The 15,609-nt window shown below is 41.0% G+C and overlaps 1 protein-coding gene across 2 annotated transcripts; it reads left to right on the forward strand.

Annotated features, from left to right (window-relative positions):
• Positions 1–880: 880 nt before the first annotated feature.
• LOC111666557 (CTD small phosphatase-like protein) lies at positions 881–15,603 on the forward strand. 2 transcript variants are annotated; one of them, XM_023421916.2, is made up of 8 exons: positions 881–1,558; positions 9,214–9,371; positions 9,602–9,634; positions 10,708–10,809; positions 11,656–11,712; positions 12,165–12,257; positions 13,008–13,193; positions 13,479–15,603. In XM_023421916.2, exons 1-8 carry the CDS (start codon positions 1,483–1,485, stop codon positions 13,602–13,604), a joined length of 831 nt encoding a protein of 276 aa, XP_023277684.1. In that variant the 5' UTR covers positions 881–1,482; the 3' UTR covers positions 13,605–15,603. The 2 variants fall into 2 exon arrangements, with proteins under 2 accessions (XP_023277684.1, XP_023277685.1); XM_023421917.2 differs by lacking the exon at positions 9,602–9,634.
• The last annotated feature ends 6 nt before the right edge of the window (positions 15,604–15,609 follow it).

A 15,609-nucleotide genomic window follows, 5' to 3' on the forward strand; every position in this document is an offset into this window, starting at 1 on the left:
GGTCCACACCGAGCCCATCAGCACAAACCCACTCTGAGACAACGGTTAATAATGAGGAGGAAAACAAGTGCATCAAATCAATATCAGAGTGAAACACCTGTGATGACTCTTCAGTCAAAACTATCATGGATTCAACTTGAAAATAAAATGGGTTAGGCATCAAATAATACACAATGTACTAAATGAAATATGACTTTGCTGCTGCAACCAAACTACCAGTTTTTTTTTTTTTGATGTAGGCTACTATATATCTTTAATACTCTATGATATCAGAATATGCTACCATTTTATACAGACATCAATATATCTAAGAGATTTGATAATTTTACATCATTTTTAATGTTTCCCATATTTGAGTTCATTAGAAGCAGCTCTGTGATAAAATAGTATAGTTGACACCATCCACTCCAAAACTGCGAATGATGTGACTGAACATAAATGCAGGTGCTGTACTTTATTTTATCATTATAAATACAGATCATCCTTAAAGCAATTTCCTAATTTGAACACTAGGTGGCGCTCTCGACTTTTTTAGAAATGGTCCCCTAACCAACGGCGAAAGAACACGCACCAAGGGTTTTGGTTTAACATAAAGTATTTGCTTGGATTGTTAAATGAGCCGTTTGTCTGCTCGGGACCATGTCAAAGCTATAGATAGGTCCCCGTCATATACAATTACATAAAGTGTATTATGTTTGAATGTATTCTTTTTATGCTAATAATAAAGAGCTATAATTTGTTGCGTGCGACCAACAGTAATTACAGAGCAAAAGCAGCTTGAGAAAGCCGCGTCCAGCCAGCTGCATGGGTTGAGCAATGTAGTGCGGCGAGTTTGTGCTGCCTGCCTGAGAGAATCCATCATAGAAACAAACCGCCCCCTCCCACTCCGAGTGCCCCCGCTTCAGATGCAACTCAAAATACATAAAGCCTCCATGTTGCACAGGGAATGTAGGGCCAGCAGATATGAACTGTTTGCCTTGAAGTGTTAGCTAACTTTAACGTTGAGCAACTCCGCGTTTGATGCATGTTTTTGGACAAGAACAATTCTCCGACGGGCTTCCCAGGGGTTTTCAACGTTGTTCCAGACACGGCCTCACATTTTGGATGATCGGAGCTTCGTTAGCTAACTCGCTAACCCAGGCTACTTGCTAACTTCAGCTAGTTAGCAATTCAGCGTCGGTTGTTTTTGTTTTTTTTAAACCACACATGCTGTCGGTGTTGCCCACAAAATACTTGTTTGCAGCGATGATATTTTGCGGAGAGCCATAAATGACAGCCATTCACTGGCTTCCATTCACCACCGTGCTAGCTGGCTGGCTATCCCCGCTGCCCAAACACTTCGCCACGGACGGTTGCCTGGCTTTGTGGGCTAGCTGGTCATCCTCATTTTAAACAGCTAGCTAACAGTAGCTAGCTAACGAAGCAAGCGCGCTAGTACGAATAACATTGTGGGAAACAAAGCAGGAACAACCACCCGTCTAAATGGACCACATGTCCATAATAACCCAAGTTTCCAACCCGAAGGAGGAGGAAATAATATCTTTTAACCAGGAAAAAGGTAAGAAGAAGTCAGTTATAGGTAAATAACTAATGCTAGCTAGCTAACTACTTTTCTCGACTGACGTTAGCAGTTAGCTCGCGCTTGCTAGCTGCTCTCGCAGTTGAAGACACCGGTTGCCTGTTGCCACTGTCGTATAAAACATGGAAATATGACTAGCGTTAGTTAACCAACTCTTAGTAAGCAACAAGTTAATTAGAGGCCAGAATAAGTTATCGAACTAGCTTAACATTTGTTTGCTGCGCCTTCAACATGAAGAGCGCTCCAGTCTCAAGACGTGTGTTTTTTTTTTTTTTTACCCCGTTAACGTTTGCTGAATTAAAACGAACATAATTGTTGTCAAACAGTAGTCATCGATACTAAACCCTTTTCATGCCAAATCTTCGCTTTCCCAACATGTGTATTTCATGCTTGTGTTTGTTTTGTTTGGCTACGCAACTGTACTTAATTATTTGACAGGTGATTCACTTTATGAATCACGACCACAAGAAGCCAAAAAGTTGACCGTTGTTTGGTGTGAGGGCTAGTAAAGTTTTCTCAGGGACAACGCAAGTATGCAGACACAGGAGAGCTATATGCTTCCAGTATTGTTGGATATATAATGTAAAGTGAATCAACACGGACTTTTGCTTCAGACATGAGTCTTTGGTGTGTTAAAGCTATCACGACTGTGATCATTTTGTAGGATGGACAGATTTACAGTGAAATTAGTTCATCAGCTTTTGCCTTTGTTGTACACAGTGCAGCTGCCCTCTGTCAGATGAAGACTGTTTGACGATTATGTGTCTTGTGGATTATCAAGTGAAATTAACTACCAGTTTACAGTTTTTTTTATCACCACCAGAAATCGATTCCTACCTCTGGTACAATCATTAGTTTGAGTTTCAGTTCATAATCATCCACATTATATGGGAATCTCAGGATCAAATTGTAGTGTGTGCCTTCATTTTCACTTGTACTCCATCTTTCATTGCTCCCTATTTATTTCCCCACTCACACTTAAGCATGATCCTCAGTGGAGGTCAAATCTCTTCTTCCAAGACCATAGCAGCTAATATTCATTCAATCCCATTCCTCTGGCTGCTCTGACGCTTTCCGGGTCACCCAGGCCCATGGGATGTGTATCAGTATCACATCTCAAACCTCACTTGTCAGTCCATTAGTAATGTGAGAACTTAAGTCTTTCAAGCATAACAATGCATTCTCCTCTGAGGGTGGTAAAGTATCCCTCATCAAGTACTATGGATTCTGTGTGAATTCAACATATGTGGGCGTCACGGGAGATTATCATTGCAGGTATGTGGGAGTTATGGGAGGGTATCATTGCAGTGTATGGCAGTAGAAATATGCAGATTCCAGAGTAGCCATACACACTTTACTAACAGCTTGGTTTGTTTGAGTAAAAATATTATCAATGTCTTTAAAGGTATTTTTTCAAAGGTTGTTTGTATTCTATAAACCATAATTTGGCGCTTTGGTGTTTGTGTTATTGTGCTGGGGAAAAAGTGTAATTTCAAAGTCATTAGCGGTCACTTGGTAAGAGTAGTGTTGAAATGTCTAGTCAATTTAGTGGTAAGTTCTCAGGAAAATTCCTGTGCTAATGATTCAAGTAACTTTCCCAGTACAAATACCAGACAGCGTGGGCTATGACTTCATGAAAGCAGAAATTGTTTTTGCTTTCCCTTTTTGTTTCTTTGTAAGTTAAATGCCTTCAGTCTTTTGGCCGTTTGTCAAAGAAAGTCAGCAAATGTGAGGCATCATGTTGGGCTTGTGGTGTCTAAAGTCTGTTTATAGTATAAATGGTGAATTGAAAGATGGACAAATTAATTGATAGTTTTATTCAGCAAGTACATGTGTAGTGAAATGTTTGTATCATCTTGAACTTAGGTTCTGTTGTCTAGTCAAATTGTCAAGTTATGTTAATGGGGTACCTGGTATCAATTTCACTATTGTATTGTTTAATATGATCTTAAATTGTTCACCAACAGGACAATTAGAGCGGCACCACACACAGACACACAGAAGCTGCTGCATGAAAATCATGCCTATGTTTGTTTGTTGTGCAGGACAAAGTAGAGCAGTGATGCTGCTGTTTGTTTCCTACCTCTTCCATTTTCTCTGAGTCATACAGTATTCTCCCCTTGGGTCTAATATTACCATCATTATATGAATTGTTTGGCTATGTTCTTTCTTCTATTTGTTCTTAACATCTAGAAAACAACAAAGTTTGAGTGTGATGGGAATAGTCGTGGGCTGTGATTATGACCAGGAATTTGTAAAGATCCTTTATTTATTTTGTATTTAACAATTTAACAGATATAATATTTCAGCCTACTCTGTCTCAACAAGGCATGATTCCTAGCTTTATTATTTGGGTTTAATACACAGACTGTCTTTCATCTATTGCAAATCACATAGCATGTAGCCCATTCCAGCAGCTGTCCTAGAGGAATTTAACAGGTAGTCTTCTGTTGCTTGAACAGGCTCCAAACTGTCTGGACAAAAATTGACCACCTTTGCTCTCAGTGTTCCTTTACTGGCTATCTTACGACATGTGCCTGCCTTTCACACTGGTTTGGCTGCCAAGCAGCAGCCTAAATATAGACTCGCTGCCCTGTTGGCCATGGCACCACTGACCTCGAGGACAAGTATAACTACTTGCGAAGATGACAATGATAATTTTCTTCATTCTTGCAGTCATACAAGGTTTTAGTTTGGAAAAAAATGAAAAACCATCCTAAATAAGATTGTTGTGGCTGTGGGCTTTGTCGGTCTACTTTGCTGTAGAAATTTTGGACGGTGTTGATAAAGGGTGGTTTCAACTATTTAAAGTCGCCACTCACTGAGACTGTTGCACTGGGACCTTAATGTATCTATGAGATGAATGGGTGCCTCTTACATGATCCATTTACCCTTTTGATAAATACTCTTCTTCAGTCATGGAATCCAAGACGTTCCTGAAGATTGATTTATGTGTGGTGGTATGCATTGACCACTGCAGTTGTTCAGTTATTTCAACCAGACAGGTTTTGTCAGTATTTATTTATTTATTTACTTCATAAATGTGTTAAGCATATACATTTTTAAAAAGTTCTGATCTACAATTTCACTAATTACCAAGGCAATGAGATGATAAAAACATTGTTGGAATAATATACAATTTACTTATTTTATCATTAAAAGGCTAGTTTCTCTTTTGATAAGTGGTTACCTGAATTCAGGTCAGCAGGGGCCTTTCTATGTGGAGGTTACATCTTCACCTTGTACATGTAGGTTAAGTCAATTGGTTACTAGTGTCCATACAAACATGAGTGTAAATGGTTCTCTATCAGTGTTAGACTTATTAAACAGGCAACCTTACCTTACCCGTATACCTTACCTCTTGCTCAGTGTGTGCTGGGATAGTTTCTTGGCACCTGCACAGGATAAGCAATTATAGAAAATTAATCAGTGGAAGTATAGATAGGCTACAGACTGAAAGCAACCAATCAAAACAAACAATGTCTCAATCATTTGATCCTGTGCCATTGTCTCCTTTTCTTCATACACTTTACTGTAGTATACATATATGCCTTTTTAAGGTTTGTGGGAGGCTTAACTCCCTTCCCTTTTTTCTGTAGATTAAAAGAATAACGACACTAGACTCCATTAGATTAACATATTTACTATTGACAAATAGTCATAGCATGTATGATGCTCAGTGCACAACCTAGATCAAACAGAAAGTTTTAAAATTGCACTGCGCTGAGAGCGTGGGAGTGATTAAGCTTCTCACTGTACTGGACTAAGTCCAAAGCTATATGTTGTGTCAACAACCAAAAAGCCTCCCATGTATCTAGGACACAGCATACACTTCTCGGCCCAAGAGAAAAGTGACTGAGCCTCTGGGCACTTCTTTTTCAGACCCCTGCTGAAAGTTGTTATCAAGCCTGCTAATTAATAATTTTTAGTTTATTTATTTGTATGTGGACTTACTGGAACCTCAAAGGCCTAAGACCAAGAGTAACAACACAGGGTGTCCAGTAAATGGGTAATTTTTGGCTTTACTGCAACAGTAGAGCCTGCCCTATTAATGCAAATGTATATGACTGACTGAGTGATCAAGTTACACCATTGGTCGGCCAAATGCAGCGTGACTTGCGTCATCGAATTACAACATTGGTCGGCCTGCCAAGTGTTGGAGTTTACCCCAGTGGTTGTTGCTCTTCCAAAATTATTTGGTGAATATGGCGATTTAAAATGATAATAATAATTTTTTTTCCAAAAAAGCACCTAGCGACAAATATAGTGAGTTTTTGGACAAACCTTTAAGTTCCATTAAAAAAAAGCGTGGCCAGTACTGTCTGGCGAGTGCGAGGCACATCACTCTATCTTCTCTGTTCAGTGAGTGGCAGAGAGGGGCGGAGCAGCAGTTTGTTACCCAGACGGAGGCTCTGCGCTGTCTCAGAGATAAAATAAGAGATATTCTGCCGCGTCTGGCTTTCTCTCTGAGTCATCATTTTACAAGTAAATATAGCTGAAATCACAGCACAGCCATCTTTAACTTATGTGTGTGCTGAATTTTTTCAGATGATGTTGAGTTTATAAAATCAGGATTATAGCAGTTAACATGTACTCTCAATGAGCTGAATATCAATCACTGTTTCATACTTATCCCGTTGTCTGACAACAGAAACAGAAAAACATGTTAATGAGCTTTATTGTGAATTTAGCTCTATTAAAATACTGTATATGTGAGCACAGAGAGTAGGAGAGAAGCAAACAGATAAAGGGCTGAACCCCCGCTGACATTGGGCAGAATGCGAATACGACGCTTTGACGTCAGCTGTTTACAGTGGTTCCACAACAGTATTCAGCTATGTCCTCAATCATTGATAATACACAGTCCAGCCATTTACTAGGTTTTGACCTAGTCTTGTTTTTGGGTCTGAGGAGTAGGAGTTGCAATGTGTTGTGGGAAAGATATGAATAAAGGTACTGGAATTTGACTTCCAGCTTTGTTCATTTAAACCTCTCATTAGTGAATTACTACCCTCCATCCACTCAAGCTGAGTGGTGCATTTGAGGCCCAGTTCGCTATGTGCATGACTCGGTAGTCTTTGGAGTTCTCTGAGGGTCTTTGTGCAGGAAATATATACAGCAGCCGGTTGTAGTGATGAGTCACAGGAAGCTGACAACTGCCTCAGTGTCCCACTTTTACAGTAATACAGAGCTGAAATGACGAGACCAAGTCCACTTTAATAAATAAGAAGTCGTGCGGTGCCAATTAGGTTATTTTTAGACGTAAACCAAGCTTACGGCAGCAGATATGATCATCTCATAATGTTACCGTATAACTGAAGCTAGGGGATCACAGAGAACAGTTTGGTAAATTTTCCTTTTCAGAATTCCTGAAAGAAAACGTTCTTTAAACAAATCTCTAAATCAGTTTATTACTTTGGTATGTGGTGGTTGTTGCAGCATTTGGTATTTTTCATTGCATTTGGTCAGATGGTGGCCTTTTATACTCTGGAAAAACTGGGCAGTAGCTGGAATCTTTAATGCATCCTGCTGTTTCATTCCTCTTGCCTGTTGGCACCTGCAGAACGCCCTCTTTGTTTTGGACACTAAGAAGATCAGATAGGACTTTGCTGAGGGATTTCTTTTGGAGTACTTACAAAATAAACTGAAGAGCAGTGTCTAGTCAATTTCATTCCATAAAAACAGTTTATCTAGCTAATTCTTTAGTTGTTTTTTTTGCCCTAGCATGGCCAGAGGCTTGTGAACTCGATATATCAGGAACTCCTTAAGGGAATTTCATAACATCTGGTACAAACCCCCACTTGGACTTACGGATGAACTGATTAGAAATTGATGGTCAAAGGTCAAGGTCACTATCGTCTCTTAAAGCACATTTTTGGCCGTAACTCAAGAAGTCATGCGCCGATTATGCCACAACTTCACAGAAATGTCTAATGGAGTAAAATTATGAAGTGATGACATTTTATATCCAAAAGGTCAAAGGTGATCTTCACTGTGACACCATAATGTTCAGTAGAAATACTTCTCTTGCGATTATTCAACACATAACTCAGGAACAGAAGGGGAGAGTTTTTTATTTATTTATTTATTTTTAAGTTTTGGGTTTCACACAATCACTGCAAAATATTATTGTTAAATAATGCAGTGAAATAAACTGTAACATAAAACATTATTTATAATATAACTAATAGCCAGATACGGTTTCTAGCGCATTACTATATTATCACTGCTTGACTGAGCAATGACTTGTGGTCAGGTTTCCGTTACTTAAAATAGTCGCTGAATGTTTTAATGTTATTTCCTTGTTGATGGATGCATATTATGCTTAATTTGTCTTGGGGTGAAGGAGCTTGTGTCGCTGATAAGATGTAGTCAGCACAGCATGCCCTCACTCGCAAGACAATAATTAATGCCAGTGATAGAGGGAAGTGATGGAGAGGTGAAGTAGTGCATGTTGAAAGTGTTTCATGCAGCCGTGACATGTCGTGACTCTGGCAGTGTCTGATACTTCTGACTTCACTTGTGAGTATTTATAGCTGTAGAATATAGAAGTGAAGTAATCTTAAACCAAACAGTGTGGTAACTCCATATTATGCCCCTTGCATGACATGATATGAGGCTCCGACTGCTTTTGTGGCCTCAAGATACGATGATATGTTGGAATGTTTTGTCAGAGTAACACTTGACAAAGCTTGAGTGATGTAAAAAATAATTCGGGTATTTATGAGGTTTTGTTGTTCTAAGTGATACAAGCTTGTTTTTAAGAAAAGTTATATGATGTATTTTCTGTAGGCACAGTGTTTCCTATGATGAATACCTGCTGGGTATTTGTTTAAGGCCAGGAGAACAAAGTGGCATAATATCAAGATGCCAAAACATATGACATAATGCTATTTGCTCTTCACTGGTCTTCAGTTGCAAAAGCATTCTGGTTGTGTGAGCCGAGGGGGTAAGCAGTGGGGACTAATGGGTGGAGAGGAATGCAGCCTTGTATAGGCTCTGCGGGGTCTGAGGGCCTCCCACCTCCTCCCTCCCCTCTCTTGTGCATGTCCAGGCTGCTTCAGTCACTCACCTGCCAGCTGAAACATGGGAGGGAAACATAAGCAAGCGTTCAAAATGGGCCAATCAGGAGACAGGAGTCACAGCAGGGCAAAAAGGAGGAGGGAGGAGTGCGCAGCTTCCAACTTGTCACTATTAATAAAAGCTCAGTGTCTGATTTAGGCCCTGCTCCGTAGTCATGGAATGAGAGGCGATTTGCAATCAGAGCAGAGTACGCTCTGAACTGTCGCTATGTGTGACTGATGAAGTCACCCGGCCAGCGAAGTTATTTTCTGATCGGTGCTTCTGCCAGGCCTGGTCAACAAATCCAGCACTAATGCCATTTAATCATACCGTCAAGGTCTCACCTTTTGTTGTGATTCAGTGCAGCTCACACAACTGGGGCCACAAGGAGAATTGTAATGAACACATAAGTTTGTTGCCAGTTATTCAAGCAGCACCCTCAACTCAGCATGCAAATAACCAAACATAAATGCGTCTCAGCTTCAGCCTGCTCCATTTTTACAACAGAACATTGATTTGCATATCCACTTGTTCACCCCTCACTCTCCCACCCCCTCCTGTTGTTCTGACAGCGTCCCAGTCGAACAGCAGCCTAAAGAAGCAGAGGAGCCGGAGCATCTTCAGCACATTCTTCTGCTGCTTCCGCAACTACAATGTGGAGCCACCAGCCTCCAACACCAACACCAGCTCGCTGCCTCCACCTGTTGAGGAGAATGGATCACCTCCTAAGGTGAGCTGCTGCACCACTACGTGCCAAATGTCCTATTTTGGACTGGAACAAGAATATTCCCATCTGCATATCTTTTGAACTGTCAGTTGTAAAATGTCTTTTTGTGAATAGTGTTTTCTCTTTTTTTCTTCATATCCATCGTCCTTTTGTTTTTTTATCTCTTTCTTTTGTTCTCCTTCCTACCCCTCACCCTGTTTTGTATGTGCGTGTCTATCTCTCATGTGTTGTAGTGTGACCAGGTCGAGGTCATCCCTGTCCCTAGTGTATGTATTGCCTTTTTTCTTTTCCTTTGCATGCAGGCTGAGTGGGCTGGTGCTGGCACATCCTGTCTGTGTGGGCTCCAGTGCTCCTCAGAGGGCTTTAGCTCTGCTACCACCCTGCAGTTCATTTTCAGCTCGTCGTAGCACTGGCTGTGCGGAAGGTGTATATGCACCTATGGGTTTAAATGGTGCCTCAGTGCCTCATCTGCATGAGTGACACTTGGTGGTTTGTATGCTTTCAGAACTACTGTGACACTAACTGTCTAACAAGTTAAGTGTAAAAGAGTTTCTATTAATCGCCTCAGGAGCTTCCCTGCAAGAAATAAATCCATTTATTATGCTACTTATCCATGCAATTGAATAATGTGAGTGAGAGTTAAGCTCCACAGTAGCTCCTAGTCCGTTTTCACCCTCAGCCTAGAGGTAAAACTAATTGATCCTGTCACTCATAGAAGGAATTAGTTGTGATCTGCTTATCTAGTGGTCCGGCCAACAAACCAGTCAAATCACCTATAACTGACCATATGAAGCTCAACTCTTCAGATCCATCAAATGTGAATGGATGTCTGAGTGCTAACACAGCATTGTTCCTGCATTGAGGCAAAATTCCCACGACTTCAGTTTATTGCCATTTTCTTTTTGAGTGATTTCAATGAAACTACAGCTGCTCGACTGCAGCAACAGCTAACCTTTGCATGGCCCTTGTCTGGGAGAATGTGTAAAACTTAATTTAATCTCCATAGATATGAGAAAGATCTAAGGCGATTTCAGACATCTTTACTTTGATGGTCGCTGAAGCAGGAGAATGTCTGGTGATGAAGAATCCAATAGGTTGTCACGGTAAAGCTGTGGGTCCATTAAACGCATCGTTTCAGACACGGCTTTATCTCAGCTGCATTGTTACCCATGGAGATGCTCTTCCTAACGCAGCGTTGGCTTTTCTGCTCAGCCTCACACATTAATTTATGCAAATATATGTCTTGTATCAAGCTCGTTTTCTCAGTCTCTCTTTCTCTCTCTAACATAATCACTCTCTGTCCATATATCTGACACAATCCGCCTTGTCCTCCCCACAGCCACCAGCCAAATACCTCCTGCCAGAGATGAAAATATCTGACTATGGCAAAAAGTGTGTGGTGATCGACTTGGATGAAACGCTCGTCCATAGTTCATTCAAGGTAAGAAGAGGCCAAAGCTCAAATTGAGGTTTACTATACTATTGATCTTCTGCGCTGTTGTACATTGTCACTTGTCGATGTTTGAGTATGAGCTGCTTCTATGTTAGAAAGATACAATCACCCGTTGGCTCGAACATCTAAATCTTTACTTATGCAACTTGTAAATAGAAAAAAATATTCACAACTGTCACTACCCTGAAAACATACGGGCATTTTACTCCTACAGCGTCGTTGACATTCAGCCAATAACACGCAGGAAGTTACAGTTGTGTCAAATCCATTAGGTCACTGTGTAAACAAGCCAGGAGAGAAGCAGGTGGCAAAGTCTGGGCTGTGGCAAGAACAAGGGCCATATTACAGCCCTGATTGTGCCTTTAGGATAGAAGCAGCATGATGATAGGAAAGACTTAAGGCCGACTGATGTTGACAACCGGCTGCAGGTTACAGAATTTCTTCATTGCACCATGTACAAAGCTGTATGAAGAAGTGCAGCAATAGTAACCTAGAGGGACTGTTAAACTCCAGAATATGTTGTGCGTGGTTCCTGTTTACAAGCCCCCCCCCTCTTTTTTTCCCTCAACTCACCCTCTGTGTGTGCAGTTCCTGATTGAGGAACGCCACCTCTGTCTGTTGTGTTAGATTACTAGAGAGGTTACAGTGAGAAGAACAACCAGGAGGGATTTGTTTTGGCAGAAAAAAAGAGACCAATTATCTTCTTCCCGACAAACTGTGAATTGCAGTTTTTTTAAGTGTTACTGGTGGGACCTCTGCTGGACAGTGGGGGGTACTACATCCACAGTTTGACGAAAAATAATGTGCTATTGTGTTGTGTGTTTCTTCTCGCAGCCCATCAGCAATGCTGATTTTATTGTTCCAGTGGAGATCGATGGTACCGTTCATCAGGTACTGTGCACACAACAGAAAAACATTTTTTTTACCTCTTTATTAGGGGCAAGAGCAACATTTTGTTCCTGTGTGAAGATCCTGAAGAGAGACTGGCTGTGATCCAGTTCAAGTAATCCAGGATAGGCTGTGTGTATCCTGGTTGGCCTATTCATGATTACTTGCACTTGGTGGCAGCTGCTGGACTGGTGAAGGGGACACGTGAGAATGATGTCTTTTAAAGATGGTGGTTAGTAGGTGTGTAGCAGGGTTTTTTTTTTTTTTTTTTATTTCTTTAGCCGTCCTCACAAGCTGTTGTTGTAAATAACATCACACAGTCTTAATACTGCTATAAATTACACTGTGGAAAATTATAGTAACTTGTGCTCCCTCGCAGAATTAGTGCTTCCAATGTTTGTCTGACACTCCTCCCACACCATGTATGTTGCCTAAAATCTGTGTGTGTCTTGCAGGTGTATGTGCTCAAACGACCCCACGTGGACGAGTTTCTTCAAAAGATGGGAGAGCTATTTGAATGTGTGCTGTTTACAGCCAGTCTTGCCAAGGTGCGTTTAGACACAGACATGCTTTCTGTTCTGACACTTAATCTGGTAACAAGTCAGTGACGCCCGCCCACGGGTCTCTGAACATTTCCTATTTCCTTGTTTTGGTCTGTGCTTTTCATCTGCTCTTGCTTCACACTCTAATTTCCTGTCCATCTGCATTTTTTGCATCTTAGCCAATACAGCATGGGTAAGTTTAATGAGACAGATATAATCATGTTCAGGGATTTTTCTGCAGTATCAAATATTCCTCATGTTGAGTTAAGCAGCTGAGCTAAGTGTCAGTGGTGCTTGTTGTGTCATAGAGTAGTGTTTCCTGAGGCATCTTCCCTGCCAGCTAAACACAGCTGTGAAGGATAACCTGCTCTACTTTCTTTTGGGATAATAGTGGTAGCATTTAGATTTTGCAAATTGTTCTCATAGTTTTCTACTTGAGGCCTTTGACCGCAAAGATGTGCTTTTTAATAAAGAGTATTCAGAAAGTATTAAGTACCCCTTCACCTTTTCACATTTTTGCTGCAGCCTTATGCTAAATCATTATTTATTAATAAATGTTTTCCCTCTGTGATCCACACTCAACACGCCACAACGACAAGCGCAAACAGAATTTTAGCTTTGCTCTGTTTAGATTTCCCTCAGCCTTGACCAGTCTCCCTGTCCCTAACGCTGAACAACCCCCCCCCCCTGTACTTTCTGAATGCATTGTTGCAGTTGGCTGTAAAATTCAGGATCTGGCTGATATTTGTTTTGCAGTATGCAGACCCTGTGGCAGACCTGCTGGACCAGTGGGGTGTGTTTCGAGAGCGACTCTTCAGAGAATCCTGTGTTTTTCACAGAGGAAACTACGTCAAAGACCTCAGCCGGCTGGGACGAGAGCTCAACAATGTCATCATCATTGACAATTCACCTGCCTCTTACATTTTCCACCCAGAAAATGCTGTGAGTCATAAACCATTAACAAAACAGTTAGAAGACTCTTGTTATCCTGTGAATTTGCCCCATAACCAAGAGTCCCAGGCTCCCGTTGTGTGCTACCTTAATATAATCCTTTATCTTCCATAATATTGTATTTTTCGTAACATTACGAAAAAAAAAAATACTTCAGACAATAAGAAAAACATTTATAGTTAATCCTACAATTTACTCCTGGTTGCTTTTTAGCAACAAAATCCGAGTAGATCTTAAACAGACGGTAACTGGAGGTGGTTTCCCCCGTCTCCTCAGGTCCCAGTCCAGTCCTGGTTTGACGACATGAATGACACGGAGCTGCTGGACCTGCTGCCTTTCTTTGAAGGACTCAGCAAAGAAGAAGAGGTTTACGGAGTCTTGCAGAATCTGAGAAGCAGGTAGCAGGACACATCACCGCGGCGCCGCCTGTGCTCTCCATGCTCCTCTCTGTCGATCTCTGCCCCTTTCTACAACCACATCTCTCAGACTCAGGCAGATCTTCCCACACGCGCCCCTCTTGTCTCTGCCCCAAGGGGACGCTTTGGAGTCTCACTGTGGAAACCTTAATCCTGTCTCTGCTCTCATCTCCTGGTGACTGGCTGCCTTCTGTGTGCCATCAGAAAAAAAACAACAAAAAACACTCAATATCCCAGGAGCACTGTGTCTCACAAAAACCACACCAGAAAGTGTACAGAGCGTCCTAAGTTGGTAATATGGGGGGACAAAATGCTAAGAGGTATGAACTCTGGTCTTTATTTTCAAACCAACAAAGTTTTACTATTTGGTGAAGTGCTTATTTTAAAACCAAAAAAAAAAAGAAAAAAAAACATCTTTTTGTCTGAACCTTCTTTTGTGGTACCACACAAAAGTCTGAAAAGATTTTGTCCTCGTATTGTTGCTATGCAGGCAGTTTCTGGTAGTAGAAAGGACTGTGATTCTCTTTTCTTACCGAATGAAGTGCCTTGTGTGAATGTTGTTTATATGGGGAGATATTTTGTACACGGCATATTTCCAGAGTACTTCAGTCTTTTCACACACAATATGCTTTAAAGTGGACACAGAAGTATCTTTATACAAAAGTTTTGACTTTAGTTTTTTGATCATCAAACGCTGGGTAAATGTCTCCATATTATTTTTTTTTTTTTTCCAGTATGCTTGTGCCATTATATAGATGTGACTTTGTTTCTTTCTGCTTTCATTATACGTAGAGATAGTTACTTTGTTTTAGACGATGGAGTATGTTTGCAATTTGCGTTTGATAGTTTTGATCTGAAAACTCAGATAAAAATTGTGCCATTTGTTTTTCTGTCTCCCACATTACTCCCCCCCCCCCCCCCCCCCCTATCTCATTTTATTATTTGCCAAATAAGGAAATTATTTTTTAACAGGCTTCATATCTTTAACTGGGGTTCAACTGTAACTGTTAAACCATTAGTATAGTATTATAGGTTTTATTCTTTTTGACAAATAGATGTCAAATTCATTTGTATATTTTTATTGTTATGAGGTCCTTGTTTGTCATGTTATGCTTATCAGACAGCTAGCTTTTAGCCCACATTTTTAATTTTTTTTTGGGCACATTTAAGTGGTGCAGCTCCACCCTTAGGGGGTGATCTTTCTCCAGAATTGTACACAGTTGCGAAGGTATCCCTTTTGTTGCTTCAAATGGTCCGGGATCTCACAGTAAATGGGTCGAGTGCCATGTTTTTATGTTTTTCATGAGGTTAGTGTCTTTAGGGAATATAGGATCGTGTCAGATTGAGTCTGGACAGTGTTGAAATCACACCGTTCTCGCCTGATTTACACACGGTGACGGCGTGGCTCCGCCCAGCCCCGGTGTAAAACCAGTGGAAGACGACGTGTGGTGTTTACCTTCCCAGACTCTTTTTAACTGCTCTTCACCTCAGTGCCTACCTTTTTGAGAAGGAGCCACGCAAACCGAATGCTGCAACATTAGCTACCATGGCAATAAACCTTTTTAGGGGGCGTTTCCATCCCAAGTATTTGGTTTGGGTGTCTAGAGCACTTGACGAGACCGGCCAGGAAAGGTTTGTTAACAGTAACGCCGGCCTGGTCATCACAGTGACTTTCAGTGTTCATGTGAACCATTTTTCACATTTTGATCCAAAAAACTGGACATACACATAAACCATAGTCCTTTTTAGTCATGTTATAAATAACATTTTGATTTATCTCATTATTATTTCTGAAACTAAAATACTGAAACAACTTGAATGTTGCTTGGTCTACTTCAGCAACAGCAGCCAAACAACCTTGTATAGTGAACTACATTGCCATAGCTGTCAGCTTTTGTTGTGGAAGGAAGTGAAAGAGGACGCCTTCCAAACCTACAGATGGGTGCTCAGTCCTGGCCTCTACATGTTAGAGGGGTGGGGTCGGGGGTCGG

This window comes from Seriola lalandi, unplaced genomic scaffold (genome assembly GCF_002814215.2).
Source record: "Seriola lalandi dorsalis isolate HSWRI2012SDOR001 ecotype SW California unplaced genomic scaffold, Sedor1 jcf7180002054677, whole genome shotgun sequence".
Taxonomy (NCBI): domain Eukaryota; kingdom Metazoa; phylum Chordata; class Actinopteri; order Carangiformes; family Carangidae; genus Seriola; species Seriola lalandi.

Coding starts and splice junctions, on each gene's coding strand:
- LOC111666557 (XM_023421916.2), top strand. CDS start 1,483: ATGGACCACATGTCCATAATAACCCAAGTTTCCAACCCGAAGGAGGAG. Junction 10,810..11,655: donor TCGTCCATAGTTCATTCAAG/GTAAGAAGAGGC, acceptor TTCTTCTCGCAG/CCCATCAGCAATGCTGATTT. Junction 11,713..12,164: donor TCGATGGTACCGTTCATCAG/GTACTGTGCACA, acceptor TGTGTCTTGCAG/GTGTATGTGCTCAAACGACC.